General features: G+C 36.6%; 1 protein-coding gene and 2 pseudogenes across 3 annotated transcripts in view; 2 read left to right on the plus strand and 1 right to left on the minus strand.

Moving 5' to 3' along the window:
* Window positions 1–26,714, plus strand: part of RNF169 (ring finger protein 169) — a 91,890-nt gene that overhangs the window by 36,631 nt on the left and 28,545 nt on the right. The window contains exons 3-4 of the mRNA XM_082343158.1: window positions 17,302–17,448; window positions 22,924–23,042. Coding sequence (XP_082199284.1) covers window positions 17,302–17,448; window positions 22,924–23,042 — 266 coding nt within the window. The remainder of the gene's footprint in view (window positions 1–17,301; window positions 17,449–22,923; window positions 23,043–26,714) is intronic.
* Window positions 106–5,987, minus strand: LOC309605857 (small ribosomal subunit protein mS31 pseudogene; annotated as a pseudogene). Its single transcript has 2 exons — window positions 5,966–5,987; window positions 106–5,488 (listed from the first exon to the last, which is right to left on the minus strand). The product of its transcript is annotated as a small ribosomal subunit protein mS31 pseudogene (transcript).
* On the plus strand, window positions 5,613–11,907 carry LOC309606307 (glyoxalase domain-containing protein 4 pseudogene; annotated as a pseudogene). The gene has a single exon. The product of its transcript is annotated as a glyoxalase domain-containing protein 4 pseudogene (transcript).

The raw sequence follows: 26,714 nt of genomic DNA on the forward strand, positions 1-26,714 counted from the left end.
TTTTCTGTTTAGACATCTTCAAGTGTGCCTGTCTCCTTGTGATGTGGATCAACCATCGTTGATCCTTCTGTAGAATCCCATCTAGACAGAAGGTAAGGCGGAAGGGCATATGTCAGCTGAATTGGGTCTTTTAAAGAGCCTTCTCCAAAGCCGCACCCAGTGACTTCACCTGTATTTTGTAGTTTAGTGTCACAGACTCCCTCTAGCTGCCAGGAAAGCTGGGAAGCATAGTGTTTTAGCTGGGTACATTAACTTCCTAAGTAAAATTAGGGTTCTTTTATTTATTTATTTTTATAAATTTGTTTATTTATTGTTATTTTTGGCTGCGTTGGGTCTTTGTTGCTGCGTGGGCTTTCTCTAGTTGCGGCACATGTGGGCTACTCTTCGTTGCGGTGCACAAACTTTTCATTGCGGTGGCTTCTCTTGTTGTGGAGCATGGGCTCTAGGCACGTGGGCTTCAGCAGTTGTGGCATGCAGGCTCAGCAGTTGTGGCTCGCGGGCCCTAGAGCGCAGGCTCAGTAGTTGTGGTGCACGGGCTTAGTTGCTCCGTGGCATGTGGGATCTTCCTGGACCAGCGATCGAACCCGTGTCCCCTGCATTGGTAGGCAGATTCTTAACCGCTGCACCACCAGGGAAATCCCTAGGGTTGTTTTAGTAAGAAATGAAAGAATGAATACTGGGTAGGCAGCTAGCTGTCTCTGCCTCATGGGACAAGAATGGAAATAAGACCAATTAGAATAATTTTGGAGTAAGCAAAGGGTTGGGTTTAACGAGGGTTAGGATTTTACCAAAAGTATGACAGAGGGAATGATGCAGTGGACTTGAAGGTGTATACAAGGAAGTTGTTGTAGTTTTGGACCATGGTTATTTTAAGGAGGTTGTTTGAGGAAGGAATTGAGGACATGATGGACAATGAGAGTGGTAGAGTCAGTGGACTGGAAGTTTTGATGGTGCTAAAGAATTATAAAAGTAGGGTGACTAGCATATAAGTGAAGTTGGAAACCTAGAAGTCGTGGTCTAAATGTGAGAGGGTTAAATGTGAGACTGGGAGGTGGTTTAGTTATTGAACATGACAGAGTTTAGGGTATGATTATGGGAGGAGGTAACTGAAGTAGGATGGAAGAAAAGATTTATCTAGAAGGAAGTGAAGAAACTGAGAGAATATACTGATATTGAAATCTTCAGGAATATCACTGGAGTAGCTGGGCAGAAACTTAAGTGCTAAGGTTTTCTGTGAATAAGGGGAGTTGACAGGTGACTACCTCAAAGAGGGGTTGTGGGTATTACAGTCTGATGGTAAATACTTCAAAGAAGCTAGGAGTTTTGAGGAATAATATGATCTATTCTGTAGCCAGTTTTTCTTTTTTTTCCTCTAACAATATGTGCTTTTTTTGTGGAGGGGCAGCAGGTGCTTTCATATAGGTACTTTTTTCATACTGAATGGTATTTCATAGTGTGGGTGAGGCATAATTCATTTAACCATCGATCATTTAAATTGTTTTCCATTTCCCCCAGTTTTGAAGAGATGTTGCACTAAACATACATGAACATATCTGAGCAAATACTGCCTTTAAGTTAGATTCCTAGAAGTGAAAGTGCAGGTCAGATTGTATATACACTTTGTATTTTGGTGGATATTCAAAAGACTTTTTTCAACTTAACTCTCTTACCAACAGTAAAAGAGAGTCCCTTTTCTTTAAATCCTTGCTAAGCCTTTATCATTATTTTTAATATTTTGCTATCTGCTGAATAAAATATCTCATTGTTTTAATTTACATTGCCCTGGTTACTAGAGAGAAGGAGCATCTTGTGCTTACTGGCCATTTACAGGTTTTCTATGAACTGCTTTCTTATAACCTTTAGGTGTGAAAACTAGTTCCATCTTTTGGATATTTGTGATCTTGATTGCTAATGGCATGCTATTTTTTCTGTGCTTTTATAGATGTATTCTATTAAAAAGAAGTTTTCTGACATTTTATGGTGTTTTAAGTAGAAGGAGAAAATTAGCATGTGCTCAGTCCTCCATCTTGTTACATTGATTGGGGAAAGAATTTTGTTGTATTCATTCTTGAATATTTATATTCTCTTTTTTTTTTAATTATTATTTATTTATTTATTTTTGGCTGTGTTGGGTCTTCGTTTCTGTGCAAGGGCTTTCTCCAGTTGCGGCGAGCGGGGGCCACTCTTCATCGCGGTGCGCGGGCCTCTCACTATCGCGGCCTCTCTTGTTGCGGAGCACAGGCTCCAGACGCGCAGGCTCAGTAGTTGTGGCTCACGGGTTTAGTTGCTCCGCGGCATGTGGGAATCTTCCCAGACCAGGGCTCGAACCCGTGTCCCCTGCATTGGCAGGCAGACTCTTAACCACTGCGCCACCAGGGAAGCCCCTATATTCTCTTTTTTTAAATTTAACTTTATTTATTTTTTTATACAGCAGGTCCTTATTAGTCATCAGTTTTATACACATCAGTGTATACATGTCAATCCCAATCGCCCATCTTGTTATATTCTTGTCTGCAGTAAATATATGTTGAAATGAAAAAATAAGTTTTATGGAGAAATTATTTCAATATTGATCTCTTTATGGTTCTAATCTATATAAGATTGACTGTTAGTCATTTTGTGTTTTGAAATAATTGATTCATCCCTATAAATTCTATATATTGGTTGCATTAAGCTTATTATTTACACCATTATTCCTTCTGCTTATACAGTTCGTTAGGTGCTTAACTTTGACCACATGGTTAAACAATAGTTGCTTTATATTAGATTTTGGAAACATATAATCCAGCATGCCCTTGTTTGTCTTCTTTGAATCATTAGACTCTGAAAGGTTAAAGTTAGGGGAAAAAAAAACAGCCTTTGCTTCTAGACTGCTTATCTCCCTCGTTTCTGTAGTGGGAAAGATGAACTACTTTTGATAATTCTGCGGATCACATGAGTGGTTTAGGCTTTCTCTGAATTGGTTTCCTGACCTATCCATTTTCTTTTTTCTCCCTCACCACTGGTTCGTTTTTGAGGAGTATTTTCTCCCCATTGCTGGCTGAATTATTCAAGTAGTAAGCATGCAGTTCTAGTCCTTAGCCAGAGCACAGAGTAATCAGATACGGTCAATGGGTTACTGAAGTGAGTAATGACTCTATAAGGCAGACATTAACTTTTCTGAAGGAGTTTTTTAAAGGTAAGTAAACTTTTAGGGCCTAATTATCTTTGAAATAATATATCTTTAAAGTTCCTTTTATTATTTTTCTGCCATAAACTGTAAAATATAATGTACTTTATTAAAGCTCGAACATTTCACTTAAATCTGTTTGGCTGTACAGTGCATCATGAGCTGAATATTGAGCTGGCCTTTCCCTTATTTTTTTAATTTACTTACTTTAAAAGAAGCTTGTATTTATTAAAATATGTTCTGTTGTACCATGGAAGCAGCAGGTTGTTTGCTTATTTAAAAAATTTTTCTCCTATTAGATTGTAAAATCTTTCAAGATGGATCTGTTTGTTTAGTCTCTTTAACTCTCCACCACTTCTAATATAATATCTTGCACTTATATATTTATTACATACGGATTGAATTGTTGATCATCCAGTTTCAAAGCCCCTTCTTTTAAGAGAAATGACTTGTGTAAGGATATACAGCTGGTTCATGATAGAACTAGATGTATTTTAAGATTTCTAGAGTTCTTTTTACTACATTATTTTCTATTCTTCTTCCTCTGAAATGTGAATATGTAATCTTTGAGGAAATGCATACTTGGGTATGTGCTGATGTGCATCTTTTAGAATAAGAAATAAATACAGAATCTCATAGTACATCTTTAAGAGCAGGTAAGCTGTATGGTACTAAGAAGGAAAAACTCTCAAAAGAATGTTTTGACTGCACGAGGGAACAACTGTTTAGTTTATAGGATGTTCAAATCTGAAAATGTTAACGTGGTTGTTTTTTGCTATTTACAACTACCCAGACAAGGAGAAACAACTTTATCAAGTTATATGCTTTTCAAAGAAAACAACACATTTGGGAAATTCAAAGCATGATCAAATTTAATTAGAATTGCATGTTATTCATGTTATATCTGTAACGCCCTGTTTTTCCTTGTCTCTTTCATTTATGAGAAGAGACGATCAATAGTTATAAGGTTACTACATTAGTATAATATTTTATATGGTTTAGAGACTAGTTTAAATAAAATCATTTCAGTGCTACTTGAAAGCCAAATGAGAGAATTTTCTAGAAACAGTCACAACTCTTCTGTCCCTAGTACAAAATAAAACATTTTGTTCAAGTATCTGATTAGTGAAGCTTATAGTAAATTTAAACAGCTTTATTTTTTCTTATTTATAAAAGTAAGCAGAATTATAAAATTCTGTGAATTGTAAAAAGAAAAAAAATTATAAGATTTAAAGGAGAAAGGGAAAATTACCAGTAATTCTGCCACCTAATAACCATATTTAAATGTTTATCATATTTTTTTCTAGTCAAATTATTTTATTTGGTTATAATACCAATCTCCAATAGCTTGAAATAAAAATTTCCAGTTGAACTGTATGCCACTCTCTTTTAGAACGTCCTGTTTTTCGTTAAAATAATTTCTAAACCACTCTACGTGTTCGACCTTCTGCTTAACACTCAGATATGGGTTTTTGGAAAGGCCAGGTCACCAGCTCCATGAAGTGGCGAGTTGATCCTTGTTTTGGAAAATCCTCCAGGTATTTATCCAGAAATATATGTTCATGAAATTCTGAACCCTTATCATCAAAACCTGCTTCATTGTTAATTGGGACTCCCACAGGTTCTCCTCTTTTGTCCATTGGCTCATCTCTTCGGAATCGTTCTGAAAGGACTGTTCATTGACTGCGCTAACTGCTTCGCAAATTCCACAATCCAAAGTGAAGGTGCTGTCTCTGTGTGTCAGGTGCCTCTTTAGTAACTGCCTTAAGCCCAAAAATATTAAGCCTCTTGCCTTTGAATATATTTTTCCTAAAACTTGTTCTAAGCTCAGTGGTCTTAAGATCAGGTTGAAGTTCCTGACCAACATCATCATCAGCTCCTTCATCAAACTGCATCTGATTCACTAGTCTTGTACTAACTCTAGCTGGGGCAGGCAGATCTGGCAACTTTCGTAGCTGATATGATGTTACTGAAACTAATTTTAGGTCTTTCGCCCTCTTTCTGTGCCCTTGAGTCTTCCTTGTGCTGCTGGAGCAGCTCTGACTTGGTCGTCTGCTTGTCAAAAGGGAGAGTCTGCAACAGCAGATGCAGCCACCACCAACTCAGGACTCAGGGACTCACTTCTCTTTTGGGGGCATCTTCTGGAGCTTTTTGAAGTCTGCTAGTTGTAGCCTCCACACTTTTAAGTTGTCTTCTGTTGGGCGGCTTTGTTGTTTGTACATTTACTGTGCTTTCAACTTTTCATGCCCTTGATAATATTTATCAAGTCTTTTTTCTTATTCTTCTTTACACTGTCTTGGCTGTCTCTCTCCTTGGAATCTCATGGATTGGAGCCAAATCTTATCTTTCTTGCTGTAGATCATGCTGTTAGTACCAAAATATCTTTGGATATTATTTTTTTTGTTCTGACTGTTATATTCAGAGAAGGAAATAACACAAATCGCAGCTACCAATTCCTCTGGGCCTCCAGAGCACAAAGGGAGGTGGGAAAGGGGGCAAAGGGGTAGGGTCCCCCAAACACTTGGAAACATTGTGAAGAAACAAGCTGAAGTGGGAATACAATGGGGGTAGTACATCCTCTGCCAAACATGCCCCACCCCTATTACACTTAGTGAATAAGTCAGACAGAGACCAATACTGTATGATTTCACTCATATGTGGAATCTAAAAAACAAAACAAATGAACAGACATAACAAAACAGAAACAGTTATAGATACAGAGAACAAACAGGTGGTTGCCAGAGGGGAGAGGGGAGGAAAGAAATAGGTGAGGGAGCTTAAGAGGTACAGACTTACAGTTGCAGAACAAATGAGTCATGAGTATGAAATGTACAGTGTGGGGAAATATAGTCAATTACTATGTAATATCATTGTATTGTGACAGATCATAACTAGATTTATCATGGTGATCCTCTTGAGTACAGAAGTATTGAATCACTATGTTGTGTAACAGGACCTAACATAGTGTTGTAGGTCAGTTGTACTTCAAGAACAAACAAGCAAACTTACAGAAAAAGAGATCAGATTTGTGGTTACCAGAGGCAGGAGGTGGTGGGAAAGGGAATTGGATGATGACAGTCAAAAGGTATAAAGTTCCAAGTTATAAGATAAATAAATACCAAGGAGATAAGGTACAACATGATAAATATAATTAACACTGCTGTATATGAAAGTTAAGAGAGGGACTTCCCTGGTCGCGCAGTGATTAAGAATCTGCCTGCTAATGCAGGGGACACGGGTTTGAGCCCTGGTCCAGGAAGATCCCACATGCCACGGAGCAACTAAGTCCATGTGCCACAACTAGTGAGCCTGTGCTCTAGAGCCCACGAGCCACAACTACTGAAGACCACGTGCCTAGAGCCCGTGCTCCACACAGGAGAAGCCACGACAATGGGAAGACTGTGCACCGCAACAAAGAGTAGCCCCTACTCACTGCAACTAGAAAAAGCCCGCATGCAGCAACGAAGACCCAATGCCCCCCAAAATAAATAAATTAATTAATTTTTTAAAAAAAGAAGAAAGTTAAGAGTAAATCCTGAGTTCTCATCACAAGGAAAAAAATTTTTCTTCTTTAATGTTGTATCTGTATGAGATGATGGATGTTCTCTACACTTACTGTGGTCATCATTTCATGATGTATGTAAGTCAAATCATTATGCTACACTTTGAACTTGTACAGTGCTGTCAATTGAGATACAATGTCAATTGTATGTCAATAAAACTGGAAGGAAAAATGTTTATCATAAACTTAAGCTTAAGACTTTTTACAAAATAGATTTAGGATCACACTTTACATGCCATTTTTACTGACCGTTTTATTTAACATATCATATGAAGCTTTCCATATCAGTGTATTTCGATCCATGCCAACATTTTTAATGGCGATATAAAATAACAGAAAATATCATTGTGATATATTACATGCGTGCCAATATTTTACTTAAAGCCAAACCATTCAAGAATCAGAAATCACTTTTAAAAATATGATATTAAAAACGATTCCAGGGCTTCCCTGGTGGCACAGTGGTTGGGAGTCTGCCTGCCAATGCAGGGGACACGGGTTCGAGCCCTGCTCTGGGAGGATCCCACATGCCGCGGAGCAGCTGGGCCCGTGAGCCACAATTGCTGAGCCTGCGCGTCTGGAGCCTGTGCTCCCAACAGGAGAGGCCGCGATAGTGAGAGGCCCGCGCACCGCGATGAAGAGTGGCCCCCGCTTGCCACAACTAGAGAAAGCCCTCGCACAGAAACGAAGACCCAACACAGCCATAAATAAATAAAAAAAAAAAAACAAAAAAAAAACGATTCCACAAGATAATTTGTAAAATTTCCCATCTCTATCCAAATCTGTGTAAAAATTCACTGGTAATCTGCTTTGAGTAAAATTGCAAGCTTGGTTTTATTTTTCTGGATTCAGATGAGAGTTTAAAACCTCCTTTTGCTGTTTACATCTGAGAGTCAACTTTTTGTTTGTTTATCTCAAACTTTAAAAAAAAATTGCAGGTGCTCAGTAAATCACAATACAAATGATGTGCTATTTTGCCCTTAGCTGTGAGAGGCAGTTTATTAAAGTGCTTAAGAGCCATCTGTCTAAGTTCAAATCCTGACTCTCCATGTGAATTTGGGCAAGTTAGTTCATCTCTCCACTTCTTAGTTTCCTGGTCTGTAAAATGGACCCCATAGTACCTAGCTTATAGGGTTATTGTGAAATAGTGCCTGGCACATAGTAATCCATATATAAGAATTATTATTATTCTTTAAAATTTGGAATTTAAAAAAATCTAGCACAAAGTAACCCCCCTCCATTACTGACATTTTTTAATTTGTTCATTTGAGTGAGAAGTGGCTGACTGTCAAAAAGTCATGGTTGGAAGCTGGAAAGTTAGTGGTATGAACCATAAATGATTCCCAGTTTTCTTTAACTTTGGACAGTGAAGACCTGTCTTTGCCTTTTCATAATCAATGACTTAGAGCTCTTACTTTATACTTCTTGTGAGTGCACGCCCCTTCATTTAGCCTTTTAGCTTGGCAACTAAACATATGACTTAGTATCTGCTGGTTCCATTTATGTATAAACTTTAACACTTAAAATTAATTTTATATGCATTTCTGTAGAGCACATGTAATAATTTAAAACCTATATTGAAGTAATTTAAAACACTTTATTACATAAAGGAGAAAATTTGTAAAATGTTATATTGGCATAAATATTTACATATACTTTATTCTAAACATAACATTTAAATTGAAAGGTGTTAAGAATTTAAAGTGAAGAGAGCATAGTGTCATCAGTGTGATTTTGTTAAAATTAGGTAAGAATCATAAGAGCAAATAGTTGCTTTGGTGCTATTTATGTGATTGTTCAAGTAGAAGTCATGACTTTTGCCTTGTATGCAAGATTTGCTATGATTTCTTGATTCTGTGAGATGGAAGCATCAAGTAGTCCTTACTTAACCCCGAACACTTTCTTTTTGTGGGTAGCATCAGCAATAGTCACCAATTAGACTCTGTATAAGTGGTAACTGTTAGTATCAAATGAGAGCCTAGGAACCAGATGGAAGATGCAAAGCATTGATCACTATAGATACCAAAGTAAATTGAAATGTTCTGACATTAATTTGAATATCTAACAAGTTCATCATGGTCTGGAGCAGTGTTTCTGAAGCAGTGGTCCCCAACTTTATCAGCTTATAATATATACTCTTTTCATAACCCCCTTAACAATTTAAAATATTGTTAATGTCTTCTATTAAAGAATAAGCCCTAGATAAGCAACAAAAATGTATTCAACCTATTTATTGAGGTATTTAGTGGGTAGAACCTTATGGACTGTAAGTATATGATTTGTTAGATTGTTAAAAATATATTGAAAATTAAAGATTTCCATCGCTACCTTTGTGAATTCTCTTAAGGGTCTGGGGTCCCAGTTTGAGAACCTTTGGCCCAGAGATAACTAGAAAATGTAAGAAATGAGTTATATATGTATAACTCATATAATTTACTGTATGTTTTTATATATAATCATATTTTATAGGAAAAATCTGTTAGTTGTGTGTTAGGGGAAAGATTAAGGAAACTCCATGAGGCTAGAAGGTCCTACAACTCTCACAAATTATTTCTGTAGTCTACTATCATAGGATGGTGGACCATTTTACCAATTTAGATATGAAAATGAGAAAATTATGGATGCATGAGCCTCTAATCTTTAAAGTGCCATTGGGATTACTGTGCTGGTGTCATCTGTGGGCAGTGCGGCGCTGTACGCGTGAGGGGTGGGTAGTGTAGGCGTTCATGGCGACTCTCAGGGCTCTGCACTTCATGTTCCAAGTGGGAAACCGCTTCCAGATGGTGTGTTTCTATTGTGATGTCCTGGGGATGAAGGCCTTATGATGGGAAATGGAGTAAATCAGTGATAAAATTTGGACCTGAGGATGATCATTTTGTTGCAGAACTGACTTAACAGTTATGGCATCGAAGACTGTAGCTTGGCAATGACTTCATGGGTATCACGCTTGCTTCTAGCCAGGCTGTCTGCAAAGCCAGGAAGCTGGAGTGGCCACTCAATGAAGTTGCAGTAGGTGTTTTTGAAACCAAAGCCCCCAGAGGATATAAGTTCTATTTGCAGAACCGCAGTCCACCTCAGTCAGATCCTGTATTAAAAGTAACTCTAGCGGTTTCTGATCTTCAGAAGTCCTTGAACTACTGGTCTAATCTGCTGGGAATGAAAATGTATGAAAAAGATGAAAAGAAGCAGAGAGTTTTGCTGGGCTGTGCTGATAACCAGTGTAAGCTGGAGCTACAGGGCATCCAGGGGGCAGTTGATCATGCAGCAGCTTTTGGACGAATTGCCTTTTCTTGCCCCCAGAAAGAGTTGTCAGACTTAGAAGACTTGATAAAAAGGGAGAACCAAAAGATTCTGACTCTCCTCATGAGTCTGGACATTCCAGGGAAAGCAACAGTGCAAGTGATCATTCTGACTGACCCTGATGGACATGAAATTTGCTTTGTGGGGGATGAAGCATTTCGAGAACTCTCGAAGATGGATCCAGACGGAAGCAAATTATTGGCTGATGCAATGGCAGAAGTAAAAAGAGATGAATGGTTTGCTCCACAAAATAAACCAAAGGCTTCAGGTTAACTGAAGACATCACGTGGAACAAGCATTAGTGATTCCTGTCGAACACCTGTGAGGCCTGATGTGTGATAAATGCTCTCACAACTTGATGGTTTCCTATACAGGCAAAGAGGCTGGGGTGGTGAAAATTTGTGTATTTTAACCTTTGAGAGCTCTGATATATTTTAGAGAGAAAATCCTATCATTATCAGTCCATTTAGAGGAGAACTCTTGCTGTCATCTGCGCTGTCACTGTAAGGCCACATTCTGTGTGTGACTGTGTTAGATAAGTCATAAATTCTTCTCCAGCCTGGGACAGCTATATGGAACATTATCTTTGGTTGGGGATGGAGGGAATTTTGATAAGCATGTAGATTTAATGAGAACAATTAAATCCAAATTTTAAAAAAAATGCCATTGAGCAGCACTCTTCCCACGAGCCCTGTGTTCATAGCACTGTCGGGTTGGTTACCTTTTATTGTGGAATTGAGAGAAGCTCCCCAAAGCATGGGGACTGGTAGAGTCACCAAAATAGGTATAGTTTGTATTGTAGAGAATATTTGTTGGAAGACCTTTTAAAAATTGATTAGTCCAATCACATCTTTCATTTCAATCACATTCTTACAGTATATAAGCACCATGCAAACAACTTTGTCATTTTTGATCAGGGCTGTATCCTCAGCACTAAAAGCAATGCCTAACACATAGACTCTAGTGCTCTGTAAATATTTGTGGAATTAAACTTATTGAATACAGGCCCTATGTCCAGAACTAAAGTGGGAGGGGGGAAATCAAGGATGAATAGCATGGTTCCAGGTTGAAAGAAGCTCATAGTGTCTGAGGGAAGGAAAATTTGAAAACAAGCAACTGGACACAAGCAATTTGTGTTAAAAATCCATGATAGAAAGAAGTATGTTCTGGATGTTATGAAATGTATTTTAAAATATTTCATTTGAAACAGTGTGGTGTATATGTGTTTTACTTTAAACTCTAAGGATGGCTAGTTAACATTGAAGTACTAATAGGGAATACATACTCTGGAGTAGTAACTTAGCATTTGAGAGACTATAATCAGAACTTTCTCTGCATAGGCTCCTATAAGCCCTTCAATTATTTCTATAATCACCCAGCATCTGAGGTTTTTTAACTTGCACAATGGATGTTATAAATGATTTCTAAATTTTTAATTTGTGTAATATTTAAACAAATATTAAAAAAGAACAAGAAAATGAACAATAAAACCCCTGTATACCCATCACTCAGATTCTACAGTTATTTTATTTTATTTTTTTTATAAATTTATTTTTGGCTGCATTGGGTCTTCGTTGCTGCACGTGGGCTTTTCTCTAGTCGCGGCAAGCGGGGGGCTGCTCTTCATTATGGTACTCAGGCTTCTCATTGCGGTGGCTTCCCCTGTTGTGGAGCACGGGGTCTAGGCGCATGGGCTTCAGTAGTTGTGGCACGCGGGCTCAGCAGCTGTGGTTCACGGGCTCCAGAGCGCAGGTTCAGCAGCTGTGGCGCACGGGCCCAGTTGCTCCACGGCATGTGGGATCCTCCCGGACCAGGGCTCGAACCCATGTCTCCTGCATTGGCAGGCAGATTCTTAACCACTGCACCACCAGGGAAGTCCCAGATTCTACAATTATGAAGATAAATAATTTTTCGTGGTGAAATGAATATTATTCCAAGACATATGGATTAGCTACAAATATTCTATAGGCATCTCCACCCTTGCATGAACAGGATTTAAGAATCTAGTGAGCTCAACCGTCTATTCCTTTGATGGCGCCTTGCCCTATGGCTAGGAATTCTGTTTGCCCCTGTGTTTAGCTGTTTGACATTCAACTACCTGATTCTAATCAGAAGACTAGTTGAAGCCTTCTACTAGGATATTGCCTTGAGTAAACCTGTCATACAGATTGTTTATTGTAGTATCTAAAAGGATAGAAAGCTAGCTGGAGCTTCATGATACTTATATAATAGGTTGTGCTGTAAAATATATATGGCATAAAATTTGCCATTTTAACCGCTTTAAGTGTACAATTCAGTGGCCTTAAGTACATTCACAGTGTTGTGCAATCATCACTGCTTTCTTTTTCCAAAATATTTTGATTACTCCAAACAGAAACTGTGTACCCATTAATATCTCCCCATTCTACCATCACCCCAGGCCCTAGTAACCTCTAACCTTCTTTCTACAAATTTGCCTATTCTAGATATGTAAGTGGAATCATATCATATTTGTCCTTTTGTGACCTGGCTTATTTCACTCAGCATAATGTTTTCAAGGTTCATTCACATTGTAACATGTTTTAGTACTACATTCCTTTTTTTGGCTGGATATCCCATTGTATGCATATATCACATTTTGTTGATCCTTTCATCTCCTTCCCACTTTTTGGCTCTTGTGAATAATGCTGCAATAAACATTGGAATACAAGTATCTGTTTGACTCCTGGTTTTATTTTGGGTATATAATTAGGAGTGGAATTGCCGGGTCATGGGAATAATTGAATGTTTAATTTTTTGCGAAATCATCATACTGTTTTCTACAGCAGCTGCACCGTTTTACATTCCTACTAGCAATGTATGAGGGCTCCAATTACTCTATGTTCTTGTTAGCACTTGTTACTTTCTGATTTTTAAAAAAATAATCATTCTAGTGGGTATCTCATTAGGTTTTGATTTGCATTTCCCTAATGAATAATGATGTTGAGCCTTTTTTCATGTGCTTATTGACCATTTTATATCTCTTCTTTGGAGAAATGTCTATTCAAGTCTTTTGCTTAGTTTTTTTTGTTTTTTTTTTGTTTTTGTTTTTTAAATGTACATCCTAGTTTTTTCTTTTTTTTTTTAAACTTTGGGTTTGTTTATTTATTTATTTATTTATGGCTGTGTTTGGTCTTCGTTTCTGTGTGAGGGCTTTCTCTAGTTGCGGCAAGTGGGGGCCACTCTTCATCGCGGTGCGCGGGCCTCTCATTATCGCGGCCTCTCGTTGCGGAGCACAGGCTCCAGACGCGCAGGCTCAGTGATTGTGGCTCACGGGCCTAGTTGCTCCGCGGCATGTGGAATCTTCCCAGACCAGGGCTCGAACCCGTGTCCCCTGCATTGGCAGGCAGATTCTCAACCACTGCGCCACCAGGGAAGCCCTTTTGCTTAGTTTTGAATTGGGTTGTTTGTCTTTTGGTTGTTGAGTTGTAAGAGTTTTTTATGTATTCTGAATATTAAATCCTTATCAGATACATGATTTGCAAATATTTTCTCCCACTCTATAGGTTGTCTTTTCACTTTTTTGATAGTGTCCTTTGCACAAAAGTTTTAAATTTTGATGAAGTCCAATTAACCTGTTTGTTCTTTTTGGCATAAGTTGTTTATGCTTTTCTATTTGGCTTTTTCACTCAGCATAATTATTTTGAGATTCATTCACTTGTTACATGTATAAATAGTTTATTCTTTTTTATTGCAGAGTACTATTTCATTGTATAGATATGTCACCATTTGTTTATCTATTTGCCTGTTAATAGACATTTGGGTTGTTTCCAGTTCTTGGCTATTACAAATAAAGCTACTGTGAACATTCACATGCAAGTCTTTGTATAGAATAACATTTTTTTTCTCTTAGGTAAATACTTAGGCATGAGATGGCTGGATCATATGGTAGGTGTGTGTCCTTTTTTAAGAAACTGCCAAACTTTTCCAAAGTGGTTTTACCATTTTAATTCCTACCAGTAGAGTATGAAAGTTCTGGTTTCTCTCAATCTTTGTCAACGTTTGCTGTGGTCAGTCTTTTTAATTTTATCAATTCTAATTGGTGTGTAGTGGTATCTCATTGTGGTTTTAATTTGTATTTCCCTGATGACCAGTGATGTTGAGCATCTTTTCATGTGTTTATTTGTATTTTCTTGCTGTTGAATTTTGAAAGATCTTCAGATACAAGTCTTAACAGGTATATGCTTTGCAAATATTTTTCTCCCAGTGTGTGTCAGGTTTTTCATTTTCTTAGAGCCTTTTGATGGCTTTAACTTTTGAAGTTTTTAACTTTCAAAAAATACAGTTTAGGGCTTCCCTGGTGGTGCAGTGGTTAGGACTCCCCGCTTCCACTGCAGGGGACATGGGTTCCATCCTTGGTCAGGGAACTAAGATCCCGTGAGCTGCTGGGTGTGGCCAATAAATTAAAAAAAAAAAAATGGGGGCAGTAATAAGCATTCCACTTGCAGTGGTGGGTGGCTTCACTTGGTACAAGCTGAGATCTCTTTTGTTTTGGCTCCTACTGCTTGCCTCTTGCTTTTAGCTCTAGGGCTTCTCTGTGGTTGCTGCTGCAGTCCCTACCATGAGAACTTACTTGAGTTGTACAAGCCAGTGTCAGGGGTATTTAACATCCAGTGGAGCAAACTTTGGTCAGCAGGATGTGGGAGTCTATTTATATACATATATATATATATATGCTTCCCCCTTTCTCACTTCTGATTGATAGTCTTGAGCTGCATTGCATACAGTTTCTCATACTGTCTTCTGTAGCCAACTGTCAAGCCAACCACTTTTATTGGCTCGCTGTCTCTCCTTGTTATACTACTTCATCCTTAACTCCTGCTCCCCAATAAAGTATTCATGAATCAGCCTTCTACTCAGACTCTGACCTGCTCCCCGTAACAAAGAATTATCTAGCCCAAGATGTCAGTAGTGCTGAGGTTGAGAAACCGTGGTATTTGAAGCCAGTGGTTTGCTTTAAAATCTAAGCTCTTCGATATTCAAACACTGACTTCAGGAAATAACCACTGAATGTCAATTTTTGTGTCTATAAAATGATAATGATAAGGTAAGCTCTATAAACTTAATGCCTGAAACATGGAAGAGTTCAATAAAACAGCAGCTATTGATACTTCTTATTCAAGTTTATATGCTATTTTCTGACACTCAGTCATTTTCGCTGAGTATAAAAACTCTTTCCTAGATACCAAGTTCTCAAGTCCTTATAAGTAACCATCAAAAGGGACAAAAAAAAAAAAGCATCTGCAGAACCCAATATAGAGAAAACACCAACATGATTCATGTGAAGATTTAAATGTGTATATGGGTTTTTCAATTTTGTAAATTTTTAGCTTTAAGGTGATGCTGTGTTAGCAGAGACTCAACACGGCAATGAGAAGGTTGTTTTGCCAACAACACACAAGTTCATTGTCAAAAACTTTGAGAGCAGCCATAAACATTATTAGGAGGCAAAGGATGCATTCTAAAACACTAGAAAAGCCAGAGAACATAGTATGTAGACACAATTAAGCACAAAACAAAATAACACTAAAATACGTAAAACAGGAAATTTAATATTTAGTTTTTTAAAAATAGCAACGTCTGTGTATGTATATATTGTTGGGGGCTATCCTATGCATTTCGGATGTTTAGTAGCAGTTCCTGGCCTCTACCCGCTAGATGCCAGTAGCACCACACACCTTATCCCCTCAGTTGTGACAGCCAAAAGTGTCTCCAGACATTGCCAGATGTATCCTGAGAGGCAAAATCAGCCTTGGTTGAGAACAACTGAGGTAAACATAGATTTGAATTCCAGCTCCAAGGCTATTATGGCTCTGTGAATTTGCCATAGTTTTTTTTAAACCTTAGTTTTGTTTTTTAATTTTTAAAGTAGAGATAATGAGATAATTTAACAGTGCTTTAGCTCTGCATCTGACACATAGAGTTCAGTAAATGATAACGTGATGCTAAAACCTGTTTTTTGTGTGTGCCACTCCGCTTTCTATCCTCTAATAGTGAAATGCCCCTCTGTAGCCTGTGGTCATCTAAGATCATTAAAAGGCATTGATCTAAGATCATTAAAAGGCATTGATCTTTCATGTGGGCAGTTAGCATAGACTTCAGGTTTGCTTTCTACCTAGCTATGGATTAGCTTTCTCCTCCTGATGTAACATTGTTTATGGTGTTCTTTGCATATTCATAACCTCTTGAATTAGACTCAGCATGTTAAAGACTAGTTCAGGCTTATTGGAATCATACCTATAGAAATTGGAAAGATAAGACTAAATCTTTATTGTTGTTTATTGTTATTGTTGTTTTTGTTTTTTAACCCAGTTGACAGCCAATGAAAAATATTTATTTGTTCTTTAATTTTATTTTATAAGTATGATTAAAAATATTAATAGCCTAGAATTGCTTTCATATACATTGTCATTTAAATTTTATTAAAATCCCAGGCAATGAAAAGAGAATAAAGGGAGGTTAGGAAAGGGAACTCTTGATATACTGTAAGTATATAGCAAGATACTACAGTAAATACTTTATATTATTATCTCATTTATTTCTTACAGCAATATCTGCAAAGTAAGTAGCATTGTCCTATTTTGTAGGTGAGCATATGGTGGTTCATTTGCCCAAGATCATATAGCTGCTAAATAAGTGACAGAACCACTAGAACCCAGGTTTTAAATTCCAAAACCCATCTTATTTTCATAATGCCGTGCTACCTCCCCCAAATGAGGAGCATATTAGTCTGCCTTAACTTTCTTTGTACGCCATGTATCTTGACCTATTCTGTGGATCACAAGATCCACATAAATTGTAGGACGTTGGAACTGTGATAAGCCATTTTTTCTGTTTCCAGTAGGCCCAAAGACCTGTCTTGCCTAGACCAACTTCTCTGGCCCTCTGTGGCCTACATCTTTGCTGTTCTCCTGGTCCAGTGCAGTTATATCTGGTTTATGAGAGTAAGGAAAGTTTTTAGGTTCCGCCTTTTTTGGCTAAGTGAATAAACCTTATTTTTTGATTATGTGTATTATCTTAGCCTTTGTGATTTCATATTGCTCAAGAATGCAGAGCAGTTAAATCTTAAGCCATGAAGGGAATGTTTGGCAAGATTCAAGTAAAAGTAGACTTAAAAATTAAGAGGGCTTTATATCAAATAAGAAAATAGTCTCAAAACTTTCCTGTTTGTTCTAATAGACTACTGCGTAAAAGATGTTTTTAAGTCTATAGTTGCCTAAAACTACTGTCTTGGTGTGATTTGTATTTTTAGCTGAGAGAAGAAAAGTTACAAGAGGAGAAAACCTCTGAAGATCAAATCCACAGGCTGTTACCAGAGGATACAGAAATGGGAAAAAGGAAAATGGATGAACAGAAAAAAAGAGATGAGCCATTAGTACTGAAGACAAATCTAGAGCGCGTAAGTAGATCACCTTTTTGATGGACGCCTGCCTCAAAATCAGCAGTTGGCCCAGGTGATGTGGATCTGAAAAACCTTTGTTGGTGAACAGTAACAGTCATTGACTGTGCAGCTTAGGAGTAGTGAAGAACTTAGCGTTCAGATGGAGAGCTGGAGAAAATGATTTGTGAATGGGACAATGAGACTTGTGTGGAAAGATTAAGGGGGAACAGTGGGGGAAAAAGGTGAGTGAGAGGAAAAACCTAGTATAGTATACTACTTGTGGTAAGTTTTATACATATATTGTCATTTTGATTTATGAGTTGTTATTTGACATCTGAGTTCTGTATGTGTTATATCCTCAACTAGATTTCCTTATAGTTTGTATTTTACTTCCCTTTACTCTTTATAATGCCCCAAACAGCACAGTTCTATTTACAAAGTAGGTCCTCAATATTAGATTACTTAGTTTAAACTTAACCTAATTATACTTCTAATTGGGCCAAATCTTGCCTGAATTTTTTTTCGTTACTTATTTACCAAGCAAATTACTGGAAAATGTTGTAAATGGTATATTTAACTAATACAAGAAAGCACTTTTGGAGGATCCACTGATTACGGCTCAAATGGATGATTATACTTGTTTTTTTAATTTAGTAATTCATATTGGATTAGACATCTTCTATTACTTGCTATATGTACTTAGCATACCTTTAGAGTCATATCTATTAAAATGTTTTGTGATTCAGGCTCGTTAGTATTTCAGGCTATATTTTTAATTAGGTGGATTTAATAAAGCTTTACCATATATAAAGACAGACAACATACCAGAATAGAGGGGAAAAAAATCTCTAGACCTGAAGTCTGCCTGTTAAACAGGTTCCAGCGTTGTTACAGATTGTACAACTTTGGCCAGGTTACTTAATTTCTCTGTGCTTTAGGTTTACTCTTTGCAAAGGCATTTTCCCTGAACTTCAAAATTTGAGATTACTTAAGCTTTCTTGGATTGATAGTATTTGCTGACTGTCAATGTATATGTGGGGTTTTTTAACCCAGTTATAATAATAATAATTGTTACTATTTAATTATTGTTAAAAGCAACCATTTGCATTCCAACCTTCTAAAAGATTCAGTGTAACAAATATGAAATGCTTATGTACTCTCAATGCTCTGTTCATTGGGAACTACAAAAGGAAAAAGACTGCTTTTGGAGAGAATACAGTTTATCTAGGAAGGCAAGAATAAAATATATGATAGTCTTGTGCATATAGTATGTCTTCTGACTAATAGCCCCAACTGTTGTCTGTAGTCTCTAAAGACCGCAAACTCTGCCTCTTCACCCCAACAGGACTGTCCGTTAGTGTCCTCAGGGAAAACAGCCCAGAAAGGCATTTCTTTTTAGGACAAACCAATTTTGACAAAGAGAGCTTACTCTTTACTATGGTCCTTTGATAGAAAGAACCTATTGTTTTCGGCCTTGCCAGATCTAGGTTTCCTCCAGGAAATGATCTCTAGTATTAATTCATAGCAAGGATGGGAAATTGCTCTAATTATTTTTTCTTTTGCCACTATAATCTTTGAAGTAGAAATTCATTACATCAACCTAAAATTTAATCTTAAAAGGAATCAGGAAGTACAAATCCTGATTGGCAATGGCCAGTTTTGCAAAATTTCCTGTACATTGAATAAAATCAGATCTATGAACACTTTAAGTTTTAGATTTTTGTGATTTTACCTTTCTTCTGTTTGCTTTTATATTTTATATTTTTGAGGACTTTTACAATTTTACTTTAAATATGTCTTAAGAAATTTCGGTGTTGAACAAATAATTTCATTTAGTTTGGCCAAGGATACATTCATATTGGGACTGAAAAGAAGCTCAAGTGGTCTCAGTGGAAAGCCAGCTGAAGGATTATATTTTATAGAGAGACTATTATGATTAGAGCTGGACTGATCATTTCACCCTCCTGCTCCAAAAACCTCAGTGGCTCCCCATTTCCTGTGGAATTAAATGAGAGCTCTTCACCCCAACATTCAGGTCCTTAGTATTATTCTAGCTTATCTTTCCATTTTTGCTTACATCCGAGAACTCCAGGGAACAGAGCTGTTTGCTTTCCCCCAAATGTATAATCTATGCTTTCCCTCCTGAGAATCCTTGCTCTTGCATTTCATCTCATTGAAATGCCACTGACCTTACCTGTTGAAAGGCTATTTATCTTTCCATGTCCAGTTCAAAAGCTGTCACCTTCCTGGAACCTATAGGGATTCCTCACTTTTTTCTCCACTCCCATCATCCATTCTCTTCAACTTTCCTCTCCTCACTTTGTAACTTTTATAGGACTTATTTCATTCTTCCTTACATTATGGTTATTTGTGTGTTTGTGTTTCTCTACTTAATTTGTAAGTTTGTTAAGTATAGGAAATGTGTCTTACCATTTTTTAAATCTCCCATAGTACCTTGCACATCACAAGTGTTTGATACGTGTTTATCAAGTTGAATCCAAACAGAGGAAGAAAAGTGCTTATTCTAGAAACAGTTATTTGTTCAGAAAGAAAATAAAATAGGCACGATGTTTAATTTATTACGATTTGTTATGGTGCAGTTAATACCGACAATAGTGCAAATTGTTGGAAAACAATTTGGTGTAACAATTATAGTCATACAAAAGGTTATAAAGTTGAAAGTGAAAAATTGCTTGTCATCCCATAACCTAGAGATAACTCCTATAAACATTTTGGTGAATATCCTTCCAGACTTCTTTTCTAAGTGTGTTTGTGTGTGTGTGTGTGTGTGTGTGTGTGTGTGTGTGTGTATAAAATATATTGTTTTTCTTTTCAGAAAATGTAACCCAGGATACATACTGTTTTATAACCTTCTTTAATAAATTATAAGTCCTGGATGTCTTTCCATATAAATAAAGAATCCCATATCATTATTTAGTGGTCTGCTAGTTATTCTTTACTGTAGAATTTATCCAATTAATTTGTTTAATTAATCTGTTGATATTTTGCTGTCTTAAACCACTGCTGTGATGAAATCCACATGTCTCATTAGTTCCTTATAAATTACTAGAAGTGGAATGATCAGATCAAAGGGAGTGTACTTTTTAAGACTTTTTGGTACTTATTATTCAGTTGACCTCCAGAAAGTTTGTATTAAACTTTGAACTTTAAAGTTTGTATTAAACAATAGTAAACAAATGTGCTAAACTAATTTCCTCACACCCTTGCCAACCCTGGGTATTATCATTCTTTTAATTTTTTTTAGGCACAACATTAAAAAAAATACCATTTTAGAGATTTCCATTTTAGGAATCGATTGTCCTATAGGCTTGTTTTTATCCAAAGTTAAAGATGAGAGGTAAATATTTTCCTATCTTATGGCTCTAGGTTTTGTGAGGGTAGAAATATAGAGGGATTGGGGGTCAGGGTACCTTCTGTTTATATAATTATTTATTTATAATAATGTAAATTTATTTTCAACAATTAAAAGGAACCTGGCATATACCTACTATAATACCAGAGTTTTTTCTTAAAAGATTAATAGTATTAAAATTGATATAAATAAAATCTGTCTTTTGTTGAGCACTTACTACTTGTGAGCTAATGCACTATGTGTTTTTAATGGTTTATCACAATATGTGTAGTAGACAGATCATTTTTAATTTTATAGATGAGAAACTGAGGCTCAAAAAGGTAAAGCAGCTAACCTATAGTGACAGTGATAGCTAAGTAATAGAGCTGGAATTTGAGCATTCTTTTATTTGGTACCGAATTGATTATGCAGAAAGACCTAAAAAAAAATTGCCATTATTTATCCCCTGTTGAGTCTGTTGATGTCAAAACTTTTTCTTTCTTTCCAATAAATTTGGTAATGGGTTAGTGCTATTAAAGTTTCTCCAGTGAATAGTTTGTACAACAGGGTTCTTTAAGGAGTGATAGATACCCTACAAAATTGAAAAGCTTCTCTGTAAATTGTAATCCTTCAACTGTTTCTCAAAGGCTGTTGGAAACATAGCCTGTTGTATGAATGTGCCTATCAACCTAGAGAATAACAAAGCATTTAAGGAATACAGGGTACTCTGAGCCATAAGATGCCTTGCATGCCTCTGTCTACAACTCTAACTTTGATAGTCATTTAATCATTAGAAAACTGGTTAATCATTAGATTATTAGACTTTTTTGTTTACCTACTATATAATGGTATCAGAAGTTTTAAAGAAAAGGTGGTCACTTGCTCTCAAAGAGTCTGTTGTCTACAGCAGAAATCAGACTCCTAAATAAGAAGCTACGGTTCAGTGTGATTAGTTGCTCCCCCTAGAAAGAAGACACTCATATTGAATCATGAGCAAATCCTCATATGTGTATGCAAAAGACACACGTAAAAGAAACTTTGAATGTAAATTTAAAGACTCAAAAAGAGACTCTAAAATAAAATGAAGGTAAATGAATGAGTGTCAGCAAGATGGAAAAAGCTGATCTAAGGGTATTTGGAAGCGAAAGTGACATTTAAGATGCCTCTGAAAGGCCAGTGAATATTTTAGGCAGAGAATGTGGAAGGAGAATCTTAGGCAAAGGGACTAATAGCATGTACAAAAGAATAGGAGTTTTGAAAGACTATGATGGTACATGTGGAGAGTAGAAAGTAGTATGATTACAGTAGAGCTCAAGGAGTTCCCTGTGTGGGAACTGGTGGGAGAAAAACTTGGAAGAAGATTGGATCTAGTTTCTGAAGGTTATTGGATCATGCTGAGGTATTTAGACTTTATCCTGAAGTCACCAACGGTTAAGCAGGGGAGTGATGGGATTCTGTCTGTGTGTTTGATAACATGGAGGGGATTGGAGTGAAGGAAGGCTGGAGAGAGCAAGACCCATAAGTAGATTATTGCAGTAGTCAAGGCAGAAGATGATGAGAATCTAAGGAAAGGCAGTGACAATGAGTATACATGAGAAGAGTTAGATCTGAAAGACATTCGAGGAGTAGAATGGAGCAAAGTAGAAATAACGTGGAGGCAGTTTGGAGACAGATGCTCTGGATCACAGTGCCAACGTTAACTACTTATTAACTCCACAATCCTAGACAAATTAACTACCCTGAGCCTCAGTTTGCCATCTGTAAAAGGTAATAATCCCTTCTTAGTGGGGTAGGTTAAAGAGTAGATGAAATAAAATATTTGGATGTGTTGGGGTACTCAAAACCTATATACAATGTTATTAATGACTTTGAAGAAAGGAAAGGAAAGAGTCATGGGTGACATTGAAGCTTCTAACTGGGTTGGTAGGGGGACTTAGAGAAGAGAAATACTGAGTTTGATTTTGGATATATTAAGTTTGAGCTGCATTTGGGATATCCAGATTGGGATCCCAAGAGGCAGTTGGAAACATAGATTGGAACTCAGAGAGAACATGTAATAGAAAGAGAGATTTGAACAATAGCTTTGGGAGATTCCGTGGGAACCCCAAATGGACAGTGTTGTCTCCCTTGTCTCCTGCCAGTGTCCTGCACGTCTCTCAGATTCAGAGAATGAAGAACCTTCTCGAGGCAAGATGATACAGACACACCGCTCGGCATTTGTTTCCAAGAACAACTCCTACTCCTTATCTTTCCTGGCAGGGTAAGAGACTGATACTGAATTCAGTCAGGGTTCTTTCATTTTGGGATATGAGACAAAAGGGACTGGGGGAGCTTTAAAGTGTTTGTTGTAGCTACTTTGGGGGAGGTGGGAGTGAGGGAAAATGGGGGAACTGGTTTTCAAATATGGGTTAGGAATAATGGGCCGACCTGAAATTTTAAAGAAAAGTAAATTTTACCCATTTCGGGTATCCTCAGGATAAGATTGTACTAATTGCTCTGCTGCAGAGTTGAACTTTCTTTTCTGGGAGGAAACAACAAAGCCTTCTTCAACAACCATTGATATTGAAGACAATATCCATGGATTTTCTTTGTGGACTTTTTTCTCTTAATAGGAACTTGAGGCCAGAGTTGATTTATTTACAATGCCTGGAACTAAAATATATATTGATAGGTTTCAAGAGGGTAAACTAAAAAGTTTTTAAGACCTTTGTCAAGGCATTTCTTGTTCCTTTAGACTTTGCAGGCCCTGGGGAGGAAAGGAAGGAGGAATTGGATGAATGTTGGGTGATGGAAGAATAATGAAGGGCTTGGTGGAAGGAAGGAAAGAAGGATGGATAGATGGATGGATAGGTAGGTAGGTAGGTAGGTAGATAGATAGCAGGAGGGAAAGGAAGGGAAGAAGAAATGAAAGAAGGGAGGAAGGCTGGAAGGAATCATTTATTCAACAGACAGTAGGTACTATGTGCCATGCCCTCTCTTTTAATATAAAAAGACACAGTCTTTACCCCATTTTGTTGTCTTTTTTGATTTAAAGCTGGCATTGCTCACCCTTATTTCTAGGGTTCTTCTCCTCCTTCCCACAGCACTATGAAGTGTATCTCTCTTGCTGTTCCTATGGACATATACCTGGACCCTTTATATCTTAAGGCTTTTTATTGCTACTCACTAATAAATATGACCAAAAAAATCTACCAAGTTTAAGAATGTTATAAAGTTCATACTATTGTGATCCCTGTTGTTTTTATATCTGAATCCTTTTGGTATATGTTCTGATTTTCCTGTTCTTTCTTTTTTTTTTTTAATTTTATTGGAGTATAGTTGATTTACAATGTTGTGTTAGTTTCAGGTATACAGCAAAGTGATTCAGTTATACATATACATATATTCATTCTTTTTCAGATTCTTTTCCCATATAGGTTATTACAGAATATTGAGTATTTCCTGTTATTTCTGTGAGTAAAATTCACTAAACCTCTCCTTCTCTTAAATGCCTCCCCTTCTCTGGGTGATGGTAACTCCTTCCAGGAAGGCCCTTTCCTAAACTGTTTATTCACTCATTTGACATTTGTTGAATGGCCACTGGATTGTAGCCACTGTAGCTTGACTGATGAAATGAGAACCCAATACATAAGATGTAAGCCATTGTACTTAACCGTTTATGGTGATGATGAAACTCTTGCTCTTTGCATATGAGCTTGAACTATAGATGCCCTGTAAAGTTAAAAAATTCAAGATTGCTTGACTAAGAATCGTCAGCTTCTGAATGTGTACGTGGATTTTCCCCCATTTATAGTGGGTGTATCTTAATGATTATTAGAGGGATCTACTGAAAAGAGAAAAAGATCATATTAATTCCAATCAAGTCACAATAAATATCCCCTGAAACAAATAAATGTTGCTTTATGCAGTCTGTGATTAGTTAATTAATATCTCTTCATTTGAAATTACTTGGGAAAAAGGAAAATTTTATTAAAACCCAAATATGATGCCAAGGCCAAATTGCCCCAATTAATTGGAGTGGACACTGGATAGGTGAACTACTTATTACCAATTCCAGTCTCTACCCCTGTAATTCATTATTTTAAAGTGGGTAGAAGGTTAATATGTTGATACTTAGAAATGCCTACCAAGGAACTTAGAAAATTCTTCTCTAAAGGGCAAAATGTAAAGTCTATACAGAGGGGTGTGCTTTTGATTATGTGTGGCTCTGGAATATGTGTAGTATATCTTCTTTTCCTGCTCCTTGGCCCATCCTTGCCCTTAGTATGTATCGTTGAGTCACAATGGGATTAATTTATAGGAAAATATTTACTTAACATGTTATTGTTAAGAAATGTTGCAATCAGTATTATACATTTATGGATTTCAGCATTTATTTTTTCCAAATATCCAAGGTTGTGGGCTGAGTTCAGTTATTAGTACAGTTTTTTAAAAAATTAATTGGATTTGGTTGGTAGGGTTATCTTTTTAGGAAATAGTTTGCTGATGTCATGGAAACTTTAGGTTGGGAAATCTATTATGGTAATACTGTGAATTGCATCTCTTATTTAGTCAACATGTTTTACTTCTTAGTTAAGAAAATATTAAGTTTCAATTCTAAATGATATTTAGGAAAACAATATGAAGTTGTTAGTGCTGACAATGAGATGAGGCATATGGATATATTAAAAAAAGAATTAGCGTGGTGATGGTTGCATAGCGATGTGCCTGTAAACTTAAAATGGTTAAAATGGTAACTTTCATGTTATATATATTTTACCACAAGAAAAAAAGAATTAACACTGTTAACAGTTTTGGGATTTTTCAAATGCATTTTTTTCTGTCTGTTAAGCAATAACAGAAGAATAGGTTTTTCTCTGCAAGTTTGTTTCCTAAAGAGAGTTCATCTGTAAAAGCTTTAAAGTTTTTTACATCTGTATTTAAATCAAATTAATCTGCATTTATTTTACTTATCTACTTTATAAACTTTTCTTTCTTAAGCCCAAAAGCATGGAGTTAAGAGTGAGTAGTCCTGATAGGATGGTTGTTTTGGAAGGAATCCATCAATAGATTCTGGCGGAGTCTTGCCAGTAGCTCAGTCTATTTTCATTTGAAACATTCAAAGCAAAGAATGTTTTGCAGCACTATTAATAAAGTTCTATAGCCCTTTTAAAATGAAACTTTTTCCAAATAGGCACATAGAGTAATAGTTAACCCAAGGTCATTTCTAAGTTAATTATAAAATATATGTGAATTGAAAAGAATTAACTTGAACCATAAGATATATAATTATAAAGTTAGGCTTTTATTTTAAATATCGGAAAAACTGGTTTGTTTATTTGTTTAAATTTATTTCCCTTCATTCCTCATGCCCTCTTCACCACTAGAAGAATCAAACAAAAAACGTTGTTGCAAGTTATTCTAAAAGCTCAGTCTGGAAAAACTTTCTCTGTTGAGCTAGTGTCTTTTCTAAGAGCTACACGTTCAGTTGTGTTTTCCTCTTTGCTTTGGCTGTCAGGAAGTGTAGAATTAAGACAGAGTTTTCAATTCAGTCATCATGGCCTTCCAACATGGCATATAATTTAAAAAAATAATTTTTGGTATACTCTTCTCATATTTATTACTTAATGTGGTCTTTATTAACGCTCATTCTTTATGTATTTTTACTGTAAGTCACTTAAAATTCTTCTTGGGAATAGGGTATAACCATAAAAAGAAATATAATCAAACCATCTATCCTCCTTCCAGTTTAAAAAATGAAAAAAAGAAAGTGATGCAGTAATGCCAGTACTGCCATTCTGTACAAAACTGTATCTTAAGTAAATGGTGAGATTACCGGCATATGATAAGCCTTCAGTGAGTATAGCTGCTGCTATTTTGTTGTTATCTTCTTTTAGAACTCTTAGAACTGAAAAGGATCTTAAATATTGTTTTATCTAATTCCTTTGTTTTA

Source organism: Balaenoptera borealis (genome assembly GCF_965194805.1).
Source record: "Balaenoptera borealis genome assembly, chromosome: 11".
NCBI lineage: Eukaryota > Metazoa > Chordata > Mammalia > Artiodactyla > Balaenopteridae > Balaenoptera > Balaenoptera borealis.